The 19,386-nt window shown below is 35.5% G+C and overlaps 1 protein-coding gene across 2 annotated transcripts in view; it reads right to left on the bottom strand.

Annotated features, from left to right (window-relative positions):
• Window positions 1-15,431, bottom strand: part of LOC110453077 (solute carrier family 12 member 3-like) — a 63,320-nt gene extending 47,889 nt beyond the window's left edge. The window contains exons 1-3 of one of the 2 annotated variants that reach the window (XM_021501905.1): window positions 14,917-15,431; window positions 12,952-13,086; window positions 4,842-5,013 (exon numbers count right to left, since the gene is read on the bottom strand). In XM_021501905.1, coding sequence (XP_021357580.1) covers window positions 4,842-5,013; window positions 12,952-13,086; window positions 14,917-15,375 — 766 coding nt within the window. In that variant the 5' untranslated portion in view covers window positions 15,376-15,431. The remainder of the gene's footprint in view (window positions 1-4,841; window positions 5,014-12,951; window positions 13,087-14,916) is intronic. The other variant, XM_021501906.1, reaches the window with a different exon arrangement.
• Between the last annotated feature and the right edge of the window lie 3,955 nt (window positions 15,432-19,386).

The raw sequence follows: 19,386 nt of genomic DNA, 5'->3' as shown, positions 1-19,386 counted from the left end.
GACGACGGACGACGGACGACGACGGACGAAAACGGATAGCAATAGGTCACTTGAGCTAAAGCTCAGGTGACCTAAAAATAGGTTCAAGGTCTGAAGAAGGGATGGGATATGTACCTTAGAGTTAGGAAATTATCTCCCACAACTTGTTAAGATTGAAATACAATTTTTCTGTTCTTGACAAATGAACTTTATATAAAGCACATAGTTCCCTTTGTGTATACATATATATATATATGTATGTATTGACATTGACATTTACACAAGGTTAGAAATAGACTGATCACAAGATGCTGACACACCACAATGTAACAACCTACTTCCATCCGCCCACTCATCCCCGATTAGCTGACCTTTGACATGGAGCCTTGCATCTCTGATCAGTGATTGTTGAAAAAACACTACACTACCAGAAAACAAACAAGTCTCCATCATTGTCAATGGCGAAAAAAGTTTGAAAGTAAATCGGAGGCAAACAACATCTCCTAATCCATTTACTGGTATTGAGGACAGACTTGATTGGCTTGGAGAAATTGTCAGTTCCTAATCTACGATCTTTGTGTTCCTAATCAACAATCTTTGTGTATTTCCTAATTGACTAGCAACTTAAGGTTGGGAGAACTGTCAAACATCTTTCATTCCAACTGAGAAACTCAATCACAAAGCTAAAGGTTTTATATTGTATAGCCCAAAATACATTCCTCCATAGAAGTTTCACCTAGTTGTGTAATGCAGACTCATGTTCATACCAAAGCCACTAGTTACAGTTGTATTGTAGACTCTAACCTGACTTGTGATACCAAAGCCACTAGTTATAGGTTTATTGTAGACTTAAACCTGACTTATGATACCAAAGCCACTAGTTAGTTGTATTGTAGCCTTTAACCTGACTTGTGATACCAAAGCCACTAGTTACAGTTGTTTTGTAGACTTTAACCTGACTTGTGATACCAAAGTCACTAGTTATAGGTTTATTGTAGACTTTAACCTGACTTATGATACCAAAGCCACTAGTTAGTTGTATCGTAGACTTTAACCTGACTTGTGATACCAAAGCCACTAGTTATAGGTTTATTGTAGACTTAAACCTGACTTATGATACCAAAGCCACTAGTTAGTTGTATTGTAGCCTTTAACCTGACTTGTGATACCAAAGCCACTAGTTACAGCTGTATTGTAGACTCTAACCTGACTTGTGATACCAAAGCCACTAGTTACAGTTGTATTGTAGACTTTAACCTGACTTGTGCTACCAAATTACTCTTTGAATACCTTTTTATAGCAAAAGGAAAGTTTAACCAAGTAAAACACCTGAGCAACATAATTGACAAACTTAAATTTCAAGATCAGGTTAACTAGCTTCAAAACCATTGCCCTGACATATTGCAGTTGTAAATTTTCCGACCATCTATTACAATGGACATATACATGTATCTGTCTGATTTTAAGTTTTCAATATCTGATATACACAGCTTGAAATTCTTGATACAAGAACCTGTGGTTTCTCTGTGATTCTTTCCAGTCACAACAATGGACAAGTTTAGTATTTTAGGAAACGAAAGGTCAGAATGTTATGAAAAGAATGAATGTGTTTTTATCACAAGGCAACATTTGATTTGATGCCATAATGACTTCAAGAAGCAAACTCTTCAGAAACCCTAATCTTTTCCCCCATTAAATGCTTCACCCTTTGATGAGTTTGCCATTCCATATTGAAAGTTCACAGTAATTCATACAAATATCCAACAAATTTCAAACTTTCCAATGTCAAGTTTAAACTGGTTTCTTGTTGGACAATTCCAGACATTGACCGGTGTATGATGTGGGGGTTTCTTGCTGTAAAACCCTGTTTGGTGTGTGTGATAGGGGAGATAGGGGAGATACATAATTATAGTAGCTTGTCACATCATATTTTTCATGTTTTTTCCCTTGAACAGTTCAAAGGGAAAAACATAAAAAATATGATGCAAGAAGTTACAGTAAGTATATCCCTATCACACAACAAAAAGGGTTTTACAGTATTCCCCACATCATATACCAGTTAATGTCTTCTGATTGTTATTATGATATCAGACTCATGTTTACATTTTAAATTCATTAAATTTCTCAAAAAATGTTTGATTGCATTGATGTTTTAATGATTTCATTTTAGTCCAACTGATTTCAGTTCTCATATGCTTGTACAAAAAATACCACCACACAAACAGCTGCCAACAAACTGATGTCATCGTGTGGAAAACAACTTCAAAGAGATGCTATAGCTAACATGAACCATTTTGTTCCGATACGTCTGGTGAAAATATTGTACATCCATAACTGGAAGATAATGGTTGGTTCTGATCCATAATATATTACCCTATCACAAATGCCAATCTCTGTATGTAAATATCACTTATCTGTTCTATCATGTGTGAAAATGTAAACGGTTTCTGTACAACCAACGACTCTCATCAAAAATTAGGACTAGCAAGCTTAACATAAAACAATAATAACTTTGTTACATTGAATACTTCCCCGGTAATCAAAATATTTACCTTTTAATCAATTTGAAATTAGCATTTAAAAGAAAAGCTTTCATTAAATCTCACCTCAAAATTAAACATAAGGTTTACTTTAACTTTGTTTCTATTTTTTTATTTAGACAGCTGACAAAGCTTTTTGAGGACTAAATGGTTAATATCTGAGCAGTAAAGTGAGACTGGAGGTCAATAAAACACCTGTATTTGAGCATTATCAGCAAACTAGGGACATGAAAGGGCACCTGCAGCAGCAGCAGCAGCACATCAATAAGTGTGCTAGTAAACTGTCTTCTTATCAACATAGCAGACAGCCAACCCACATGCAGTCTAGGCATTTTTACTTTATTGAAATATGAATATTGTATGAAACTCCAATGTGCTTGACAGTGTAATGGATCAACTTTTAGTTCAGGTTTGTGTTTATGGTGACAGGCATATACAGACCACTTCATTAACATTCTTACTACCGTATACACAGCAACAACGCAACACATTGGTCTACAGCTACAACACATAATATATCTGTCTGTGAACTGTTAAGGAATTGCAGTGAATTGCGCATACTTTAGTGACAAGTTACAGTAATTATAAATTTCTTTTGCTGACAAGAATGTGTGATATATCGGATAATTTTTAATTTTCAGGTCTCAATGTAAGCTTATTTGCATTGTAAAGAGCAAACTAATTTATATTGTTATCTGTTTTTTAACAGTTTTCCTTTGTATGTTTTGCCATCTTTTGGAAAGTATTGTTTCTAATATGCTTACTTCAGAGATCCAGTTTGCTGATGATTGTAGTTTGTCTAGTGAAGCTTTCTTGGAATGACTTTTCATGAATTAGAACAGGTTTTCTGAGTTTAGCATTCTATTAACAGTTAGAACAGGTTTTCTGAGTTTAGCATTAGAGGCGTCACGATTCACCTCACTGAAATACCATCATGAAGATATCCATCACAGTTTTCCACCCAGTCACATTATAGAGTGCTACCTCACTTAAATACCATCCTGAAGACATCCATCACAGTATTCCACCCAGTCATATTATAGAGTGCTACCTCACTTAAATATCATCCTGAAGACATCCATCACAGTATTCCATCCAGTCACATTATAGAGTGCTACCTCACTTAGATACCATCCTGAAGACATCCACCACAGTATTCCACCCAGTCACATTATAGAGTGCTACCTCACTGAAATACCATCCTGAAGACATCCATCACAGTATTCCATTCAGTCACATTATAGAGTGCTATCTTACTTAAATACCATCCCGAAGACATCCATCACAGTATTCCACCCAGTCACATTATAGAGTGCTACCTCACTGAAATACCATCTTGAAGACATCCACCACAGTATTCCACCCAGACACATTATAGAGTGCTACCTCACTGAAATACCATCCTGAAGACATCCACCACAGTATTCCAGCCAGTCATATTATAGAGTGCTTCCTCATTTAATACCATCCTGAAGACATCCACCACAGTATTCCACCCAGTCACATTATAGAGTGCTACCTCACTTAAACACCATCCTGAAGATATCCATCACAGTATTCTACCCAGTTACATTATAGAGTGCTACCTCTCTTAAATACCATCCTGAAGACATCCATCACAGGATTCCACCCAGTCACATTATACTGACAACTGGTAAACCAATTACTGCACTTACCCTAAATGTTGAACATTGGGCAGGTAATAACAAGTACCAATTTTAAGGACTTTGGTATGTCCAAGGCTAGGACAGAACCATTTGTCTTTCATACAAGGTTAACATACTGCAATACAGCCAAAGTTTGGTGTTTCAGAGAAATACAAGAAAAGGTAGGAGAGGACAAGGTAAACCAAACTGTCCCAATAAGGTGTGATAAATACACATGCCACCAATATGCCATCATATACACATAGAAACATTCCCAGTAAAAATTGAAAAGATGGATTGCTCTTTTGTCTGGCACCTAGACTCGACCAATCTGAAATACCTATCCAGCATAGCTCTTAGATTCATTAGAACATGCCCCCTTGGCCATGTGGTTAACCTATAAACAGCAAGTGACCTAGACTTGGGACCCTGAATTACAAAATCATCTAGGGTATTCTCATACTTCCCTCTGTATGTGAATTAAAAATTTGTTAAGAAATGAAAACAATGAATAACAATGGGGTGGGACAAGAGAGACATGGGTGACACTATATCCCCCTCCCCAAATCATAAAACGATGTGGAGCTTATATAGTGTAAGTTGTACTGCAAGAGTTGAGATGACTTGAATGTTAGCCATGCACACAACAAACACTACCATTTGCGACAAGACTTACCCCCTTTGACTTCGCCATTGGTACATATGGCAGACATGGAGAGTGATGTGAGTGTGGTGACCACAGCAGACAAGAGTATGATGAGGGTGGCGAACCCCACCCCGGACTGTCCCACCACCCAGGACAGCCGCATAAACAGCATCACTCCCCAGATGTTCAGCAGACATCGTATCTGTAATAAACAGCACACATTTTATATAGCTTCTCATTTTTGGTACTTTATTTTGTACAAATAATAAACAATGGTTACTTATAGTAGGTATTCTTTACATATATCCGAATACATGATCAGTGAACAGGGTGAAGACCTTTGACGCTTGAAGTGCAAAAATGTATATCAGTAAGAGGGCTCAACCCTAGAGCTATGACGCCCGAATTCAAACCCACATCTAAATATCAGTGTTCAGGTTCTAGAACTGAAAAATGTTTCTGTCCCTCACTTTACTTTTTGCTGTATGTAAAGGTTATATTTCAACATCTATGCATGCTGATTCTGTTTTTATTATATGTACTCTGGTCCGGGTCCCATTTTGTTACTTGTCATGACCGGATCTGAAGCTACAATGCAGGTGTACTTGTTTTTAACTTAACAAGACTGTCCCACAAACAAATTGAAAACTTTCTACATGTGTCAAGAGAAAACCTGTTAAAAATTGATTGATGTTTTGAATCATGTGTGACTTGGTCAGTTGTCATGACAAGATCTATCCTACAATGCAGGTGTACTTGTTTTTAACTTAACTATAGACAGTCCTACAAACAAATTGAAATATTTCTGCATGTGCCGTGAGAAAACCTGTGGAAAATAGGTTGCTGATAGTTGCTGGCTATGTAAATACCTAACCTGCATTGTAACAACTGAAGCCTTTTTGGTTGAAAATCAACTTTTGTACCTGGCTATGTAATTAGGATTGAAACTCGCAGATTACATTTTTACTAGCTATAGGCTATCCTTTGCTCTACAAAGCAGGACAAAACTAGATTTTTAATTACTGCTGTATTTGAAGATATTTTCATATTCTTTAAATGTAGTGAGAGCAACATTCCTAAAGGTAGCAGAAATATAGCTTGAATATTTAACTAAACTGTGTAAGTTAATTTTGGTGATAATGCTGTTCTAAATGTCACCAAGGACTGTTTATATACTTCAATCAATCATGCATTCATATAGCACCAATACTGTCAAATAGTCAAGGCTCAACCTTGGTAGAAAGCTGTTCTATTTTTCTTCCCTCATGATGCAAGTGATGGGGACAGATTGTAGATAGAAGCTAATATTGGTCATGAATATTTCAAAGGCCAGATGATAGGTAATACTTGGATGGCTGAGCTCACACAAAAGGTTCTATTGTAAATCATCAGATATCTCTACACTCCAGATGCCCATGCAGCAATCTAACCTTATACAGTTCTGGAGTTAGAACACCCACACACACACATCCATACCGTACTACAATATTGCTTAGAATTACCAGCTCCAGTCGCCAAGAGATGTCAATAGCCTATTCATGCAATATAATCAGGGAGAGCCAGTTTGAGCGCATATGATTAACTATTTCTATATACCAGTTCCTCCTACAGTGTTCCAGTGATATAAACGCTGGACAGTGCAGGAACTAGCTCCACTCAAGGCCTAGGAAGGAAGAGTTAGCGTATACATGTAATACACATTACCGTAATTAGTTTAACATATGCGTTTGATCAGAAACTGAAACCCTCTTAAATAAAGCATGCAGGCATGGGATAAATCAGGTTTCTGGTTCTGTTTCTATTCAGGGTTTTTTCCTCCGTCTTTTTCCCAAATGTGCTTTTTCCTTATGGAACAACATGTTCTAAGATTACAGATTATCACATCATTTATTCTCTGAAGGTTATATCATAACATTTGGAGAAAGAATTGTCCAGCTGAAGCACACTACATGATCATCGGGGGCAACTTATACGGGTAACATTAAATTGGGTTTTATGGTGTCCTCTCCTGAGGAACACCTATAAGAATCCTAAATTGTGAGTACCAGTACCTAAATGGTTAGCTGCACCCATTACAATACTTGATATTTGTATTTATACTTTTCATCAATTTCTACAGCTTTTTCTCCTCATTATCTCTCAACACACATTGTGATTTAATTATTGTTAAAAATAAAATATGGCATGCCAAGATGCTTGCTTAACCTGCATGAAATGCAAGGATATTGTGGCCCGAAAACTTGTTCAAATGAGTGAAAAATAAAGGCAATATTTAAAGCTAAAGCTTAGTATGGCAAAGGAAGCCTTCAACGCAAGACATAATTTTATTATATAACAGCACATGAAGTTTCGTGATCCTGTGTGAAAATATGAAAAAGAGATGGCATAGAAATAAAGTGTTTGAGGCTTAGTGGCGCAGTAAATACAAGTCACTATATCCTAGTCTAAGTGCAAGACTCATTCTGGTACACTCATCCTAAGGTGTAACAGGACATGACGTTTGGTCAACAAGAGAACTTCAACCAGGATATAACGATCTACATGTACATAGTACAATCACTGATGACAGGAGTGGGCACAGAGTCGAGATAAAAAGTGAATAGAACATTATGCAATCAGATCTGTTTACCGGTCTTATTATGTTACCATGCTGAATGAAGACTTCTACTAAAGTATAAGCTAACAGGGAGATAGGAATAACCTTATGATCTGTACAGGTAACATATACGCATGTCCGTATCACACCTTGCACTGTTGCAGGTGTTTACCTTGGTGCAACAAAGTGGCTACACATATAGCTAGATTATAGCGAGACTTTCATTCATCCTGAATGCAGTCGTTGTGTCCAATAAATGATTCATGACAAAAGGTGCCCGTGATCTAATTTGTCATCTTTACAATCTTGTGTGCATATTACAATAGACTGCTTTGTATTCATTTCTTCAATCCCATGTGCATATAGGCCTGCATATACCGTCCATGTAACATCAATCTCTAACGCCAACAGTTCTGCAGGTGAGATTTAGATGTATGTATTTACTGTATCATATGTAATGATGCAAGATTCTTATGAAGCAGTACTGGTTAGACAAGAATGTTAATTGTTTAATACTTTTATTGCATCCCTAGTTAGCCTGACCAAAGTGATAGATTTTTTGTATAGAACTTATTGGTTTGTTATCCAATGATCAAAGTGACAAATTGAAACATTTCACCGGGGCTGAAACCCTCATGAATTATATCCATATGCACATTGCACTGATGCAATTTGAGATGTCAGACGAACAAAATAGATGTGGGAATGTCTATGTGTATTTTAAGGATCCCTGTCCCACTGCACTGTGTTCTTCCCTGTATACAGTAATATAGCCTCCCCTTAACTTCCATTTGGATATTGTAGCACAGTTGGGCAATGACACTTCCATTGACCAGGCAGCTCATGGTTAGAGAGAGATAGTATAACAATCTCTGAAGTCCAGTCACGGAAAGTTTACACCGAGTGTTTACACTCAGACCACTGTTGTAGATTAGATTTTTTTTTTTATCTTTACTATTTTCTCATAAAAGCCCACGAAAGGTACTGTTTTCTTTACAGAAATGATTTATCAAAGCTATATATAGTCTTGTCGGAAAAACATTTTCCAGCACGCAGTAACAGTTTTTGCAGTGGTACAGGGATCCTTAAAAAGACGGACTAGTGACAAATTGAATGAAAACTTTTACATGCATATTGTACCACAAACACAATCCTCTTAAATACATGTAGTAGGTTTCATTCATTACACTACAGTTAAGTATTGGGTATGAGCCGCTGTTGATGTTAAATTGCAAACAAGACGAAGACTGTCCAGTTTGTATTTCATTGGTGCTTAAGTGATCAAAAGATTCTTTTAAAACCATACACAAATCATAGAAGATTCAATACTGTCTTCGCATCAGAGTTCTCCCAATAAAAGTAACTCTGTAGCTTGCAGCACAACACACCAATAAAGTCTAATTTAGGGGCAAGGCAATGCATGTTTTGCCTACAAGCCATGTTGTTTGGGGAAAGCAGTTCTATTTTCTATCAGGACAATGATCAGTCCTGGCATGAACAGTAAATTCTCTTTGTCTGAGAGAAGATGGTTATTCTCCTACAACCAATGTAATTACAATCTTGCCAAACCAGATAAGCCCAAGGAAAATACAGTCAAGAGTCCCGACAAAACATTGTGGGTGCTATATTCTTTGACTACTCTCAGTCTGAATTTGAATTTGTGTATTGCTAATATAAAAAGCTTTTTTTAAATCTCTTACCATGTATATGGTAGTCAATTTGACACTTCAGTGAATTTTGTTAAAACCAATCATGTGTAAAAAAAATTCCTTATACAGGTTCTGATAATGAAATAAAATATATTTCTCCCATGAGGTATAAACAGCTATGCTTCAACAATCCTAAGCAAAGCCAGTGATTTAGTTTTTGATAATTTCAGTGTGAGTTTAACTAGTGCATCATGTCACATGTCTTTATATGTATTACAGTTTATAGGAAAACAAAATATCCACCTCATGATAATATTTCAGTTCTAATTATGATTGATGTCCATGCTCGTAAGTTAACTTTTTAGGAACTACTAACAGAAGCTCTAAGGTTATACTTGAGATTTACAGCCACTTGGGCGATATGCTTCGTGGTTCATGGTATATAATGATCAATCACCACTTGTTGGATATCATCTCTACATTAAAAGGACCTTCAGTAAGTTTCCATTGCTTTAACTATTCTACCCACTATCTTTTCACGGAATGAAAATAAATTTTAGATTTGTTTTATCACATGTGCAACCAAGGCATATAAAATGAAACAATTTTCATGAATTAATAGACTAGACTGGGAAAAAACACAGGGAAACATCCTATTTCTTCCCTTTTCATGTATTTGTGATCTCATCATATTGTTTCTTACGGTGTCACATCTAGTAAATCAAATCAGGTTTTTTCACATGTAAGTTTAAAGTTACACTTGGAAGAGATGTACACAATAAGGATATACATGTACAGGTTAAGCAATATTATCATTATAACATTGTTTTACAGGTCCACAAAAAGCCTTCCCATTGACCCCCAAAAAACCCTCTGTGTTACGATTTCCGATAACAATTAAGTTAAACAAGATCAGTAGGACGTTTGATGGCAGCATCAATCGCCACCACAAAATGTCTCCATCGATCATAAACACAATTACTGCCATAACAATGGACAAACATTTCTGATGTCAAACAAGTAAAACAATGTAATAATTAAGATGAAAGTGGTGCCAAGCATATGAGCAGCATTCAAACAAGAACTTTACAACTAGAAATGTGTCTGTAAATCACATACGCCCCCTCCTACACTGAAGAATTAAGCAAGGTCACAGAGGCCTACATTGTAGGTCAAATGTCAAGCTTACAAAATGTCATGCAACATGCTTTAATCATTGAAGAGCATTAGCATGCAAAGCTCTGTGACCCTGTACTAAGACCATAACTAAAATCAAAGCTCAACCAATGTTAAGGTAAGAAAATGTCATACAACATGTTCTGCTCATGAAGGCGTAAAAGACTGAAGTTGCACTGCATGCATGACCCTGTTGCATGGTAAAGGAAATATTTGTGTGCATAGGTATAGTCCTCAGTAGTGTTACTGGGATCTTTAGAGGCAAAACCTTAACTGGATGTAGTGCGTATGTATTGATATGCCATATGCCCTGCAGCACTTCATGGTGGGGCATAAAAACAGCCATAATACAATCAAATGGATGTGGATATTCCAATTATCAAGAATGAACTAAGAGTTTTAGCCTCTGCAGCCTTTATGCCTAGCCCTTATAATTATTTCTATCTACAATATGTAGCCAAGCAACTATATCAATTGTGGTGAATAAATCCATTCATAATTTTGAGAAAGGATGTTTCAAAATACTTTGACATTACCTTTAGGAAAATTACCTTGTTATCTTGACCTTTGACTTTAAAGTTTCTATAGCTTTCCCAGCCACTTAACATTATGTCTTGGTAAGTACATGTAACTGTAGTAAGTTTGTTTATATCTAACCTATGATCCATAAAATTTAGAGACACTGAAGTTTTATAAACTTGAACAGTGTGACCGATCTAGGTATGATGCATGAACAGGAAAGGTAAAAAAAGAATTAATGCTCCCGAACACATTTTATCACCAGCATATAAATATGAAGAAAGTCAGATCAGGTGTAAGTAGCATGTGTATGCTAGTTTCAGGGACTACAATAGCAGAGGGCTTGTATCCTATCAGTATAAACCCAACACAGCATGACAGGTCCATCAATGCTTTAGTTGTATTGTCATTCAAAGCACAAGTACCCATCACTTCTGAAAAGCTGGCCTTGGTCACCAGGTCAGTTTTTTCTAAACTATATATATTAAACCATTATAGTGAAGTTGTTGATTTGCAAGGCTGGTTTTAAGGAATGCACACCTCTTTACCACAACCACATTGAGGTTAATCTCTGTGGTTATACTACCGACACAAGGTCAACACAGTGCTATAGCTTCTGCTAGCTATTGGGATAAAAGTCACAAAGATTGATTATGCATGCACGGTGCCGTCTGTGGTCAGGTCCTATAATCACCTGTCAGTGAATACAAGGAACTGTTTAATCAAGAAAGTAATTCCCCTATAGAGTATCAACACAGTTCTGAAGGGATTGCCAGAGTGGTCCTAATGGGGACATAATATAAGACCTTATATAACTTTGCTATGGTTGTTTTCTTGTAGATTTTGGACATACACCAGGCTTTAAGTTTAACACAGCTGAGTCAATATAACATTCTTTACATAACACCTTCAGAGAGATTAAATTGTAATTGCTTTGAACGGAAACATTATAAATATATATTATTAACTAACTTTCAATATGGTGGCTAGAGATGTGCTTATTCTTTCAATTTGCTGACTTTGATAAAAAAAATCTTGATTATTATACGTTTTTTTGAACTTATAATGGTTAACTGAAACATTCTTAAAATGCAAGTCTATTCCCCTTTTTTGTCATATTATACACCTAACATTACCATTATCATTGGGTAGGTAGAAGAAATCATATCATAATTAGTCTTCCATTATTGCAAAAGGTCAATTTCTTCTGCTAAATCTTGAGATACTGTACAGTTTACTTCATCAATGCAAGAGTATATGTTCCAGACAAAGTGAATGCGATCCTCATCTATAAAATCTGGGGAGGGGTGCTGGAATCACAAGGATAATTATCACTAGTATTCAAAATATGGTAATAGGACACCTTAATATATTCAGAGGATAACAAAAAATACCGCAAATGCAAAATAGATTCCTATAACTGACATAAAGCAATTAATTTTTGAAGTAAATTTGTCATTTCATCATTCTCACATGGTTAGTTATCCAATTAATATATTCCCTTTTTTACTGCATGTATCTACAACGGATTACAGAGAGCTTTGTTTTTACCCATCTTATAAGACTCTAACACGCAATTTTTGACATGTGAAACCCAGCATATTTTTTATGTGTGCATTCTATATATATAGGATTGTCTGCATGCAATTGTTCCCCCACTGGATATGACCTTTTGTCTATGAACAATACGACCATGTTTATATATCATGTACAATATTTCCTGGCGAGGGGAGGTGACACATAGGTGATAAAATGGCTATAAGCTGGTACCAAGGCATCAACACTGTGTTTGATAGCATGCAGAGTACATATATATATATACACGTAGTCTGTCAATATATACATCATATTAATATTGTCCATTAACTAACATTAGACCAATTAAACACGTGTGTGATCATTCTATTGGAAAAGCTTAGCATACCTTGACTTACTCATTCAATTTGTACCTGCAAATTCCATTACTAGTCAAAAAAGCTTCTATAGTACCGACAACACATAGAAACAAGACGCCTTGACAGCATTTAAAGCTAGCTTTTATTTACATGTATTTGCACATATTATGCTATAAATGTGCATTTATTTTCAAAGTTATATAGTTATAACTTATAATTATATCACATATAGCACACAAAAGGTTTTTTTTAATTTCACAATTAAAAGTAACACTATAACAAAGCAATTTTAGACTAAAACTTACAAGCACTCCTTTTACCCAACCAAATTTTAAAGCGCCCTTTTCCTGGGATTTTTTTTTTAGACCCTCTTCCGCAAGCTTTTCTTCAGATGCTAATAATTTCTCCCTGGCTTTGCTGCGGAAATTTTCTTCAGTATCCTGTAAACATATTTAAAATCATCAATATGTACATGTAACAAGTTAATCCAGTGTAAGCATGCTCAATGATAAAACGTTTTGCGAGCACATTTATTGAAATAACCTGATTGACTAGTCTGGTGGGCGTCTAACAGATACATGTATCGTAGTGAAATAATTAGTTATAAAGTCAGTTCCTCTATAGAATTCCTCTATAGAACCATAGAGGATCAGAGACATAGTCTGAATCTCCTATACATCTATTCTTTAATCAATTCAAGGGTCAGTAGCAGATACATATAAAGAATTTCGTTGCATTAGGGACCCTTTAAAGGTTTGCTTATCTACTTAAAATGTTATCAGCCTCATGTCAATAATGCAATCATTTGACTGAAATCATTCAAGGGGTGAACTTTGCTTTCAATGTCAGGTGTAATTCAAATGTGATATCATAATGAGATTGAGCCCTGTTTAAAGTTATCAATTGATTGATTGATTGGTTTTATGTTCGCTTCACTACTGTCCTGAGTAATAAAAAAAGTTATCAATGAACAACTCTAGTTTTATATAGGGGATCCCGGAGACCATGCGACTGGTCTTTGCCAATGAATTAATGGCATTCTTATCCAACGTGCAATAAAACATAATAAATTAATATACCAACACGGACTTTGATAACTAATCTAATTCCGTGTATACTAATGATATATCATTCAATATTGTGATCATACACAGCAATAACTAGGATGTTTTCAGTTCAAATCCTCAAAATCAGATGAAAGAACTATCTGAGTTACACTAATGTAATAAATCAATAATTTCACAATATTAGTATTACTTAAAGTACAAATTATCAAGTGATCCCAATCATTTCAAAAGATATTCTAAAATTATTCTATTTACATGTCAGGTTATAATATTCAAAAATTCATATTTTGTAGTACAAAATGTGAATTTTTGAATACACTAGACAATTTCGACAAGAGTTAAAAGCATGCTATTGTTCGCTACAAATTGGTTGAAATCTAGGTAGTGTAGGAGATGTTATTATAAGCAAATCTCCCTTTATTATCCCTTTTCCCCCAGTTTTTCAGCCCGTGGGAGAATATTTTAAGTCCCTTTATTGGAAAAGAAAAAGATCACAATATGGCATGTATATGCTAACTCACAAAAAGTCCCATATTTGGTTGAATTCTGCTCAGCAGTTTTGTAGGAAATGTCTTTTTCTTTTATAGCAAAATCAGCAATTACTTTTATGTGGCAGTGAAAAGTTAAAAATAACAATTTGCAAATTGCATACACAGATCTATACTATCAGCAGAAACTGCATTTTTCTTTAAAGGGATGTAACAGGTTTTTATCCAAATCGGTTCTCAAATGAAATCTAATTTTTGTTTTAATAATAACAAACAAACGGTTAAAAAAAAACATGGATTGAATTCAATGGGAAAATGAGATTGGCATGTACAGAAAGGTGGAAATCTTCTTGCATGACATTTTCTTGTGAATATCATATGAAACTAAAAAAATACAAATTCGTCTGAGGATCAATTACCCCATAAAATCATTATGTTAATGAATATCAAAAGCATACAGTAACTTATAAAAAAATCAACCAACTGGTAACGCTTGAGAGAACGAGTTGTTTCCAATTAGGCCCCGTATCTAAAGTGACTGCATGGTGTTTATTTACGTTAAAAGCACGCACCGGCTAACATTATATTGAACTGAATAGGGAAATAAAACATGTTACCGAGTACTTTAAATGCCCTTTTATATTTTCCGTCACATTTTTTCTTCAAACACATATCCTGTAAATCGATAATAAACTTACTATAACTAACAACATACCTTTTCTTCGTGAAGTTCTGCTAGAGTGGGTCTGGATTTCATAGCAGTTGTAGCGGAAAGTAAATTTCTGTAGTGATCCATGTGTGGTAAAGCTTCGGTGGTATACCTTCCAAATGTTTTAAAATTTGTCTCGTAAGGATTTGAAAATGAATTATGGCTGGCATAAGTATCCGTAGGAGATACCGGGGGACTAGACCCAAATGTAGGTGATTCAAATGACTGTCGGCTGTCATCTTTGTTTCTGTGTGCCGGCGACTCAGCATCATCAACCGTGTTGTTTACGTCGTCAGGATCATCTGTAACTGAATTGACTCTGTCCACTTGAAATCTCGATGTAGACGAAACTTTCCTTATCATTTCGTTTGATGTATTATTCAAAAGTACAGGTAAATTGTTTTCACAACATGCTCCTTCCTTGAATGTGACAGTAGGAACTGTCTGCATGGAAGTGTCCGCCATTCTTTTGAGTTCGCCGTGACGTCAGGAGAAAGTAATCAATAGGAGCGGCGAGTTGAGGCCCTGCACCATGAACACGAGGCCACGTGAAACCCACGTGTTTCAGTACACACAATGTTTACAAAGGCTACCGGAACTAATCGTTTTTTACACACACTCCTAGGCCTAATACATTGTATAAACATGACTACTTACTCAGCTCAGGTAGGCATCATCAAGGCATATGTTAGTCTATATAACACTATGCATACAAAACATCAAAAACATTTCAAAGGAAAGGTTATCACTAGTACTGTAACAAACATGTTAGAATTTAGTGTTGAGTAATAACGTTATAACGTTTATTTAGTAACCGTGCAGCAGAGACGTATTACACATCTCTATCTGGATGTATTTATATAGACATGCGAAATGAAATACTAATTCCTTGATTTGACTGCTACTTACACGTTACTTACATTACACTCAATTCACCCCAATCCGGCACCAAAACAAGTGTGGAAGAATTGTAAGCAGGTAGGCCTTTGGGAATCAACCATGTAAAATGCATGTAAAATGTGAAATGCATTTATTTTGTGTATAAATATTAACATTAGACACTCTAATAATATGTTTTAAAAGATCTTTTGTTTGATCGTTTCTTCTGATGAGGATTTAAATAGGACGAACAAATACACACATATATAAAGATTTCACAGGTTTTTTTTTTAACTGTATATATATGATAGGACATTGTCATATTACTTAAGGATTAACTTGATTAACGCGAAGCGGTTTATGATGAGAGTACACTCCGGTTTTTTGTGTTATATCTCCATAACATGAAAAACATATTCAAGTTAATCCTTATAATTTAATCTTCTATAACCAATCCCTATGGAAATCTACTTTTATTGATGGACTCTTTTCTCTTAAAAATTATTGCGCCGCTGTATCAACCAATCAAAAGCGACGTTACAAATGGCGACGTCATTTCTTTACGTTATGGGATGATAACATAATTTTTTAAGCCCATGGAAATGCTTGTTACAAGCAAGATTAAATTATATAAAGTCAGGAACATATGTGAATCACTTGGAATAACTAATGTCTCGGTAAAAGAATCGACGTGGTTAGTTTAGCTTCATTTATAATTTTCATCTGGTGGGGGAGAATTTAGCCTTCAAGTGACATCACCTATTACAAGTGTACATTTGTACGTACATGTTCTATACAAGACAATACTCACGGGTATAGACAACGCCACATACAACATTCACAAATAAAACCAACCATGTACATAGATTATAAACGATGTGCACAAACACATTCAACTCTGTACATAAATTAAACAATATATTTATGTTGAACTAAAAATACTTTTCCGTGATCGCAAATTATTTTTAGGGTTTCTAAAATCAATTCAGTTAAACTTATGTTGGAGTTTGCTGCTAGTTAATGACGTTCAATGATGACATTTCCGACACACTACCACTTGTGAGTTTTTCATCCTTGTTTAATGTGTATCTATACGAAACAGCGTGATACGTCACTCCTTGAGATCTTCCGGGTGATACGACCCAGTTTCCGTCCGTTTTATTATAACAACACAAACAAATGATAAAGAAGAGTTAAACATAGTCCAGATTTAATTAAACAAAAATTGCATTAAATTTAATTCGACAAAGTTAGTTTCAGCTTGTCTGATAAACTTTACCCTAGTACGGCACACTAAAGAGGAAAACACACCAATTCCGAGATAAATTTAAAAAAGGGGAAAAGATTTGACTTCAATGTGAACAAGACTATTCAATAATGTTTCTCTTATGTAGAATTTTACGTTCCATTAATCTAGATTATAGACGAGCAAGCACCAATAGTAGTAATAAGGAACAAGCACCGATAGTAGTAATAAGTGTGACACAGTCAGTGTTACGACGTTGTGAAATTGGTTACGTATAGCTAGGAAATAGCTAAGTGAATCCAGGACTACATAGATATGGTATTAAAGTCTCAACTGACCAGCTATGCACGTACCAATTGATTATGAGGGGTTTATGAACCTTATGATAGATAAGGGCTGAATGCATCCTAATAACGTGGAGTGAATCCAGGATTACATATATATGATCTTAAGTCTCAACTGACCAGCTTTGCACGTATCAATTGATTATTATGGGGTATACATATAACCTAGAATGAGATAATGTTAGAAGAGCAAGAGACGGCTAGAGAAGAGGTTAGAAGGGTTAGGGACGGCTAGAGAAGAGGCCAGAAGGGCTAGGGACGGCTAGAGAAGAGGTCAGAAGGGTTAGGGACGGCTAAAGAAGAGGCCAGAAGGGGTAGTGGGCTAGAGCTAGTACAGCTAGAGACAGCTCGGAGACGAGCGAGACCGAACGATAGAGACCGATCCTAATACTTGCGGTTACCAGAATAAACTTCTAACCAACCATCAACCCTTGTCACTGCTGTTTTGTTACATAAGGAACAAACACCAATAGTAGTAATGAGAGGACACGCACTAATAGTAGTAATAAGGAACAAGCACTAATAGTAGTAATAAGGAACAAACACCAATAGTAGTAATAAGGAACAAACACCAATAGTAGTAATAAGGAACAAACACTGATAATAACAATAAGGAACAAGCACCAATAGTAGTTATAAGGAACAAACACCAATAGTAGTAATAAGGAACAATCACCGATAGTAGTAATAAGGAACAAGCACCAATAGAAGCAATAACGAACAAACACCAATAGTAGTAATAAGGAACAAGCACCAATAGTAGTAATAAGGAACAAGCACAAATAGAAGCAATAAGGAGCAAGCACCAATAGTAGTTATAAGGAACAAGCACCAATATTAGTAATAAGGAACAAGGGGGGATAGTAGTAATAAGGAAAAAGCACCAATAGAAGCAAGAAGGAACAAGCACCAATAGAAGCAATAAGGAACAGGCACTAATAGTGGTCATAAGGAACAAGCACAAATAGAAGCAATAAGGAACAGGCACTAATAGTGGTCATAAGGAACAAGCACTAATAGGAGTAATAAGGAACAAGCACCAATAGAAGCAATAAGGAACAAGCACCAATAGTAGTAATAAGGAACAAGCACCAAAAGTAGTAATAAGGAACAAGCACCAATAGTTGTAATAAGGAACAAACACTGATAATAACAATAAGGAACAAGCACCAATAGTAGTTATAAGGAACAAACACCAATAGTAGCAATAAGGAACAATCACCGATAGTAGTAATAAGGAACAAACACCAACATAAGTATTAAGGAACAAGCACAGAAAGTAGCAATAATGAGCAAGCAGCGATAGTAGCAACAAGGAGCTGGTGATAGACAAACACTATCGTTTGTCTGTTCTACGATAGGAACTTGTTCTATTAGGTCAAAACCTTTTTGAAAATTATATTAAAATGAAGATGCACATTTCACGTAAAAGTTATATGATTTTAAAATCGGTTTTATACCAAAGTTGATATAACGTTATACAGGGTTTATTGACTCATTGGCTTTCCCTTCACGTGACAGACGTAGACTGTTATTCTTCTAACCTTTACAATGTATATAGTACCACTGTTGAGCCTTAAAAAGACAATATGGCAATATGGTGCATTAAAAAGGACTGACTTTCTGCAAACTATATTTTAAAGATGTGCTTCCCTTTTTGAGTTTCTAATGAAAATAAACGGACACCGTGAAGCTATAGATATACAGGCCGTGATGTTTGGCCCTATTGTAAAGAAAGAAGGCTCTTAACTTTATAAAGCGATTCTTGTTAACTGTTTAAATAAAAGACGAATTCCTTCAATATTAAATATCGTAAAATTGTGTACACTCACCCTCCTTTAGTAAAATTTTGTCTTATAGTACCGACATCTAAATTAGTTGGGTCAAGCGTCAATGTTTATTTTGTTCATGTTAATGTATATTATAAATATGAGCTTTCACCTTGCGACTTTTCTACATGTACATGTCTATGTATGTATTTCATGTTTACTATTTTGCTTTCAAACT

The sequence above is a fragment of the Mizuhopecten yessoensis genome, unplaced genomic scaffold, assembly GCF_002113885.1.
Source record: "Mizuhopecten yessoensis strain PY_sf001 unplaced genomic scaffold, ASM211388v2 scaffold7087, whole genome shotgun sequence".
Lineage (NCBI taxonomy): Eukaryota > Metazoa > Mollusca > Bivalvia > Pectinida > Pectinidae > Mizuhopecten > Mizuhopecten yessoensis.
The sequence above is the reverse complement of the archived record's forward strand: the minus strand, read 5'-3'. Positions and strand labels throughout refer to the sequence as shown.